Source organism: Heterocephalus glaber, unplaced genomic scaffold, assembly GCF_053883595.1.
Source record: "Heterocephalus glaber isolate CG9 unplaced genomic scaffold, H.glaber_assembly_v1.0 deba00001504, whole genome shotgun sequence".
NCBI lineage: Eukaryota > Metazoa > Chordata > Mammalia > Rodentia > Bathyergidae > Heterocephalus > Heterocephalus glaber.
The window spans coordinates 72,150,557-72,158,918 of record NW_028258324.1 but is presented as its reverse complement, the minus strand read 5'-3'; the positions used below and the strand labels follow the sequence as shown (position 1 = coordinate 72,158,918).

The 8,362-nt window shown below is 48.9% G+C and overlaps 1 protein-coding gene across 1 annotated transcript in view; it reads left to right on the top strand.

Moving 5' to 3' along the window:
* Nucleotides 1-329: 329 nt before the first annotated feature.
* Nucleotides 330-8,362, top strand: part of Ptpn23 (protein tyrosine phosphatase non-receptor type 23) — a 28,989-nt gene continuing 20,956 nt past the window's right edge. Inside the window, 1 exon segment of the mRNA XM_004834976.4 lies at nt 330-514. Coding sequence (XP_004835033.2) covers nt 431-514 — 84 coding nt within the window. The 5' untranslated portion in view covers nt 330-430.

Sequence of the window (8,362 nt, the reverse complement as noted above, 5' to 3'; positions counted from 1 at the left end):
CCACATTATCTCTACCATAGCATCTGTTCCAGCCCTCCACAGCCCTTCACAATAGCTGGAACTACAAGTTCAAGAGTGAGTTCCCTAGCGCCGGTCCTGGGAGGTAGGAGCGGCAAGCAAAGATGACTCCGGTTTATCAGATGGCCCCTCGCTTACTAAAACCCCACTATTCCCAGAAACCCCTTCTCCTGGGAGGGAAATTGCCCTTCCCGGTTCCTCCCGCACCAAGTGGACTGAGCAAGCGCAGTGCGGACTGAGCATGCGCAGAAGGCTGCACGGGTGCGGACTGCACCCCCCAGCAGGCCGCGGGGCATTCTTCAGCCTCTCGTGACCAGCGACTTCCGGCGTGGAGAGGCGGGGCTGTGAGCAGCTGAGGCAGCGGCAGCAGCGGCCAGGAGGGCGGCTGGGAGACCCCTGGGCGCTGGTCGTCATGGAGGCCGTGCCCCGCATGCCTATGATCTGGCTGGACCTGAAGGAGGCCGGTGACTTCCACTTCCAGCCAGCCGTGAAGAAGGTGAGCCACCTCCCGCCTTCCCCCGTCCGCCGCGTACCTCCATCGTCGGCCAGCGCCGGACGCTCCCCCCACGCCCACCTTCCTCAGGCCCCGCCGTGGGGTCAGTGAGGGCGGTTTTCCTCGGCCTGGCCTCCCCCACCCCACCCGCGGTGCGCAGACCGCCCTCCCTCCCTGCTCGCCTCCTCGTCGGGACCCCCCCCCCCGACTTCTGGCCCCGGCCGGCCCCCCGCAGTTCCCACCCGGACTCCCCGCGTCCTCCGCTTGACTCTTAGGAGGCCGCTCTCTCCCTCCTCTTCTCCGCGTCAGGACCATTCCCTTGGTGGTGTCAGTCCACGACCCGACGGGGACAGGCCGGGAGGATGCCTTGGGACGTGTGTTTGAGACGGGAACCCCAGTGGCTGAGAGGGACGCCGGTCCTCTGCTGTGGGGGTTTCTCTGACGTTGACTGCAATTCTGTGTGGTTAGCTCACAAGGATTTTATTCGGGAGCCCCTTTGGATCAAAAAAACAACTCCTGTCGTTTTTAGGAGGGCTGCTACTTCTGTAGCTACAGCGCTGGGTACGACCTCGCTGGTCATTGTGTTGGACACAGCAGACAGACAGGTCTGGCGTTGGCGGAGGTGAGGGGCTCCGAGAAGGGCGAGAGCAGGTGTGTGATTGTGCATCAGCCGCCCTCTGACCAAGCAGCTTTGAGGGCAGGAGCAGAAGTGAAAAGGAACAACCAGAAGGCTGTTGAAGATGGGAGGCATTGGGGTTTAACAGCAGCTGCCGGTTTAAGCAGTAGACAGTGGTACCCAATTCACTAGAGTGCTTAGAGTGGGCTTGAAGGTAGTTTCCCGAGAAGCTGTCTCTTGTGTTCTCTTCACATCACCACCGCCTTCACTGAAGACACCATTTGTTTCTTTCTTTGTTTGCAGTGCTGGGGATTGAACCCAGTGCCTCAAACATGCTAAGCATGCGCCCTCTGCTCTGCTACACTCCGACCCTGCCCCAGCCCAGGGCTCTTTTTTCTCTCTGTAAACCCAGCAAGTTAGACCGATGAAAAATTCCACAGTTTTAACTCTTCCCCATCTTTTGTACAAATACAATTAGATGAGTTTTTCTAAAACACAGCAGCAGAATTCTTGTTTTCTAGTTTAACAGAATAATGCCAGTATCTTTGGTTTCCCATTCAGGGTTCTGAGCTAGCCCAGTCCTTTCAGCATTTAGATCTGTGTATTTCTGATACAGTTACCTCATAGCTATTTGCTGTTTCCTTAACATGCTCTGGGTTTCATCCTCTGCATCTTTGGTGGTGGAATCCCTCCTGTCAAGAGCTTGAATCTTTGCCCTAGAGGGTGGTGATGGGCCCTTCTTCAATCTCTGTATATTGGATTTTTTTGTTTTTTTGTACCGGAGATCGAACTCGGGACCTTGTGCTTGTGAGGCAGGCAGCGGAGCCACTGAGCTAAATTCCCGGCCTAATCTCTGTATGTTGGGACACCTCTTTCAAGGTCCAGTTTAAGCCTTCTCTTTCATAAAGCCTTCCTTAATCTTTTTAGCTGGGTTAATCTCCCTCTGAGTTTTCCTCTTTCCATCCTTTTTTCTTCTTCTTCTTTGAGACAGGGTCTGTGTAATCCAGGCTGGCTTTGAACTCACAGTGATCTTCCTGCCTCTGCTTCACAAGTGCTGGGATTACAGGCATGTGGTGCCATGCCTGGGTTGCTATGTTTTAACCCGCCTACTCAATTGGAGTCCCTGAGAGACATCTTCATGCTCCTCACAGCCAGCAGAGAACCCTCATAGTTGGCAGTCAGAAAATGTTTCTCCTGTGACTTGACAGTGGAGAGGGGAGTTAGATTAGAACTAGATTATTGTGACCCTAAATGTATGGAAATCCAGTAGATAAAAACCTCAGCCCAGAAACTCCTAGGAGGTATTTTTGTTTGAACTTGGCTTGGTGCTGTGGTCACTCTTGTGGAGCAAGCCAGGTTAGTGCAAATACCTGGGCCTCTGAGACAAGTTGCTCTAGAAGCAATTTCTCTAAACACTGGAGGAGATGCCACAGAATCCGATGCAGCCTGGTAACTTCCTTCCCTAATGCTGGAGCCCCTCTGACTTTTGCCACTTGTCCCCCTTTCTCTGCCTTTGCTCTGAGCTGTGGGAACCTCTACCAGTGACTTGGAGTTGAGGGTTACATTTTAGGATACTAGAGTAAAAATAAATTGGTTCTGATAATGTTGGCCTGTCAAGCATAATATGCTGAGCCCTGGTAAGGCAGATGAAGAAGAGACCCCTGGGCCGGGGATTTAGCTCAGTAGTGCCGTGCCTGCCTCAAAAGGTCAAGGCCCTGAGTTCGATCCCCGGTATGGCAGGGGGACCTCCCCGTCCCCAAATTCTTAGTCTAGTAGAGGAAATTTTAAAATTACATAGATGACTGTAGTATGAGACTTGAAGTACTTGCACTATACAAAAGTACCAACCTAAAGAGGGGTCATCAGGAAGGCTTGCTAGAGGTAGATCTTAAAGGATGAATAGGGGTTTTCTAGACAGTGTCTTCATGAGGGGTAGGCTTTTGACACAACCTTTAACAGTAGTTGGTACTATTAAATAAAATTTGTGAAAGGCCATAGATTTGCACTGGCTTCCCAAACCAATACAGTTTAATCACTGTAACTCAGCTTTGTTTGCACGAGGCCTTATTGCCAGTTAGCTAAACAACTAGCTAAGGTGTAGGCAGCTGACTTATTGATCGACTAGCCGATTAAATTGTTTCCTATGCTTGACTCTTTTTCTGTACGTGTTAGATTGAGTTTGAGTTCTCTCAACCCGCTCTGGTCAGACTGCCTGATTCGCAGATCAGTGTTGTATTTTTGCTTTTGCTCAGATAAATGCCATTAAATCTAAACTTGTCAAGGATTTTTTCTTTTTCTTTTTTCTTTTTCTTTTTTTTGGTACCAGGGATCAAACTCGGGACCTTGAGCTTACGAGGTAGGTGCCAGAACCACTCAGCTAAATCCCCAGCTCTAGGATTTTTTTTTAACAGCATTGATTTTTTTGTTTATTTTTTTTAACTCCCAAAGGATGTGCCTTCCATTATAGCAGTGGTGGTGAATCTGGCACGTATGGTGCTCCCAGCTGTTTATTATCATTGAAAGCTTTAAAAGGTTTGCAGGAGTGGTGTGAAGGAGGAGCCAGGAGAAGATTAAGCCTGTTCTGTATCACAGTGCTGAACTTTAGGTTGGCATACCTGGGGCCACATAATGTTTTAGTGGAAAAGTGCTCCTGGGTTTGTACCTTTTGTGGTGGGGGGTGGAGGGTATGGAGGCCAGGCCCTTGAGCTGGCCAAGCGCTGTACCACTGAGCCACAGGCCCAGCCTCCCTGCACCTTCTTAGCTATGCTTTGGAGGACAGAGTGCTGACTCACTGGTCATGTAAAGCATGACTCTTGTGCTCTTTATCAGTGAATGATTTGGCCATTTGGGCGTTTGTGTTCTAAGTTCTTCCTTTTTTCTGACCTAAACACCTGTCTTTAGGCAGTCAAACGTGAGCCCAAATCAGGCTCACTTGGACTTGAGCTGATGCATCCACCCCGACTCATTCATTGAACACATAGTTATTGAGCTAGGCACGGTGGCACAGACCCATAATCTCAGATACTTAGGAGGCTGAGGCTAGTGTTTCAAGGCCAGCCTTGGGAACCTGTCTCAAAATACAATTTTGATATGGCTCAGTGGCAGAGTGTGAGGTCCTAGGTTCAATCCCCAGTACCCCCACCAAAAGTCATTGAGTGCCTTTCCCACTGAAAGTTATTATGTGCCCACCCTGAGAACACAGTGGGAACAAATCCCTGTCTTCTAAGAGCTCATCCTCTTGTGATCATGTGGTCGTGACCCATCCAAGGAAGGTGTGCCCTTTGGTGGGTAGCCGCTTGGCCTGTCAAGTGGCTTTCCGTCTCTCCCTTCCTTCCACTCTGGTTGAATTGATTTCTAAGACTCCATTTTTCGAATGTAATTACAGCTACTTGGAAGGTTGAAGCAAGAGGATCACAAGTTTGAGGCCAGCCTGGGCACCTTAGTGAGATTCTCTCCGGGGGGGAAGTGCTCAGTGGCCCCTGTCCAGTCCATAGTACCGTTAGCTAGCTAAATAAATCTCATTCTTTCTCCCTCTCCTCCCCTCTCCACTTTCCTCTTGTTTCTCCACTTTTTTTTGGTATCAGGAATTGAATTCATGGCCTTGTGCTTGCCAGACAGTCGCTGCACCACTGAACTACATCCCCGGCCCTTTAATTATTTATTTATTTATTTATTTGGTACCTGGGATCGAACTCAGGACCCTGCGGTTGCGAGGCAGGCGGCAGAACCACTGAGCTAAATCCCTGGCCCTAGTTTTTATTTTGAGACAGGGTCTTGCTAAATTGCCCAGGCTGGGATCAACTTGGCATTGTCCTGCCTCAGCCTCCCCCAGTGCTGGGATTACAGGGCTGTGCCACAGTGCCCAGCTCTTCTCCACTTTCTACCAGTGCCCTCCAGAGAAACTGCCTGCTGTGCAGGCCATCACCTGCTCCCTGCAAGCTGCCCCTAGTCCTCTGCTGTGGAAGCATTCAGCCTCTCTCTCCCACATCTGGCCATCGCCCATGCTTGGTTCCTGCTGTACCCTCCTCTGACTTCACCCATGGCTCACTGTCCCGTTCCCAAATGCACATGCTCGATGATGCCCCTTCTTACTGTTCATCTTATTCACATCTAGGTACAGCCTGGTTTTTCAGGCATTTTCAGGTTTTTTGTGGCATTTTTTTCCCCTTTCAGACTTCCCCTGGGCACAGTTGAACCTTGGAAGTTGGCTTGCTTGTGCGTGTACACATAAAGAGAAAGGCAAATGAGCGGATCAGGCATAAAGGTCCCTCTGGCTGCTGTGCACTGAGGGTTGGGTGACATTGTGTCACCCAAGGTGGAGCCTGCCTTAGCTGTTTCTGCTCTGCCTGAGCCTGTCTTCCCTCTTGTGCGCTGCAGCAGAGAGGCTCTGGGCACAGATGACCCGGATTGTCTACTTCACTCTTCTCTGACTTTACTCTCATATACCAAGGCCTGTATTCATTTCACTTAGGGCGTAGACCAGATTCTTTCCTTTCCTCGGGAAGTAATAAATATGGGAGGTACCTTAGGAGTGTTGGCTGGATGACCCAGTCTAGTTCTGGCATTCTCTGGGAGATGTAACTTGAGTCTTCTTTGCTTCTGTTCCGAAAGACATGGGGCCACTCAGGAGAGATGTGTTAGGGAGGCCTTGGATATTACTTGAGGGCTGGGCTGGGTAGGAGGGAAGTCTCTTCTCATGCCTGTTTTGTTTTTTCAAAAAATGGTGACAAAGTTATTTGGAAAGATAAAAGTGAAGAGTGAGGAGAAGGTGGCTCAGCAGAGTGAGCTTAGGGTGAGTAAAAGAGGAAAATGCAAGATAAAAGTACAGTTTGGAGAACACAGGGCAGGATGTCATAAGGAAAGCCATGACAACCACATGGCCTGGTATTTTTATCAGACTTGCTGATATGGATGGACCAAAGGGCTCAAGATTTTCCTTGGCATTAGTCCTTTCTGTATAATGTTAGTCTCATTTGAAATCGAGTAGCTGGGCATATATTGTATTAAGTATCAATATTATTTTGTTCATATTTTGGCTTTTTTGAGACAGGGTCTCATTTTGTAGTGGCTTTGATTGAACTTGGAATCTTCCTGTGTCAGCCTCCCAAGTGCTTGGTTTATAGGGGTGTGCCACCATACCTAGCTCCTAAGTAATATGTGGGCCTCAGCTGTGTACTTAAAAAGCACAGCCCAAGGAATGCCTTATATTTGAATCAGTTCTGGAAGTGGAAAAAGAAAAAGAAACACAGTGTATGTGGTGAACAAAGGTAATACATAGTGATGCCAGGTACCCTGACATGCACCTGTAGATACAGGTACTCAGGAGGCTGAGGCTGGAGGATCATCTGAGCCCAGGAGTTCAAGCCCAGCCTGGGCAACATAGCAAGAATCCTGTCTCTTAAAAAAAAAAAAAAAAAAGCTGAGTGTGAGGCTCATGCCTGTAATCCCAGCACTCGAGAGGCTGAAGCAGGAGGATTGCTGTGAGTTTGAGACCAGTGAAACCTTGTCTCAAAAAAAAAAAACCCCAAAAAACAAAAACACACACGATGCCTTTTCCTTTTTTTGGGCTTTCTTTTCTGGGCTTATTACTTTAATTAGCACCCTGATATTCGAAGGTATTATATTAAACTAAGAACAAAGGATAATAGAAGAATGAGAACGTGGTAGCAGAAGAGCAAGTGAGGCAGAGGGGCTGTCCCTAGGTAGGAGTCAGTAAACCTGACCTGGGCCCTGGCATACCATTGTTCATCCCGGGTTCCTGTTTTTCTAACCCACAGAGTAACGGCAGGACCCAGAGTGTCTACTGAGGTGATCACAGGCCACAGAATCCAGTGGCACGCACTACTGAGGAGAGACCAGAGGATCAGCTTGGAGAAAGCCTGGCCACTGGAGCCAGATCATGGTTTAGATCTCTCTTGTGCTCCTAGAGTGGAATGGCCTTGGGGTGCTACAAATGATCCTGTAACTAATCTGGACCTCACTTTTCTCATCTGTAACCAGCTTGTGAGGATCAGGAGGAGTCAGTGCTAGGAGTTCTCAGCACAGGTCCTGGCGCTGTAGGCAGTATTTTCAGGTTAGCATCCTCTTTCCCTGTGTAGGAAATAGCTCATCTTAGGGGGCTCTGTGAATTAGGCATAACAGGTAATACTAAGCCCATTTCACACATGAAAAACCAAGCCTGGACCTCACAGCTAGGATTTTAAAAACCCTGCTTTAGTATTTCTGGACATGGCCTTTTTCTTTGTATTTTTTGGAAATGGAAATAGTCTTTCACTGTTTTGTTTTGTTCTTTTCTTTTGTGGTGCTGGAGATTGAATACAGGGTCTTCACACTGAGCTACAGTCCATCCCCAGCCTTATTTGTTTGTTGGTTGAGACAAGTTCTTACTAAGTTGCTGAGTCGCTCAGGCTGGGCTCCAACTTGAGGTCTTCCTGTCTCAGCCTCCCAGAGTGTTGAGATCACAGATGTGAGCCGCCACATCTTTCTCTGTATTAGCCTATAACTCCTTCCCTGGCCTCTTCCCTCGTCCCAGTGGCTCTGATCCCTCACTATATTCTCACTTACTCTTAGGAAGGCTCTGAGCTGTGCTGCTGGTCCTCTGGACTCTAGGTCTGCTGTGAGGCTGCTTCCCACATGCCGTCGGGAGCCCCAGATCCCTGACCAGACTTTCTGAGTACTTCAGGGTCTGTTCCCTACTCTAGACCAGTGATGGCTAACCTTTCAGAGTTTTCAGTGATAACAGCTGGATGAGATGTGCCATGGGTTTGCCACCACTGGGACCTTTAGCCAGTCCTTTCCTTTTCAAATATCGGAACTAAATCCAGGGCCTTTCTACTGAGCTGCATTCCTGCCCCCGCCCCTTTCTTTGAAACAAGGTCTTGCTAAGTTGCTCAGGCTGGATTCAGATTTGTAAATCTCTTGCCTCAGCCTCCCAGAGTGCTGGGTTTATAGCTCTACCATGCTCAACCTCTTTTCACTTTTTTTTTTTTTGGTACCAGGGATCGAGCTCAGGACCTTGTGCTTTCGAGGCAGGCGCTGGAACCACTGAGCTAAATCCCCGGCCCAGTGATTGATATTATTATTTTTTTTTTTTTTGGTACCAGGGATTGAACTCTGGTCCTTGCGCTTTCGGGGCAGGCAGTGGAACCACTGAGCTGAATTCCCAGCCCCTCTTTCCACTTTTTTAAGTGGAGGAATGATCAGTAATATAGGATTTTGTCAGGGTTTAAAAACAT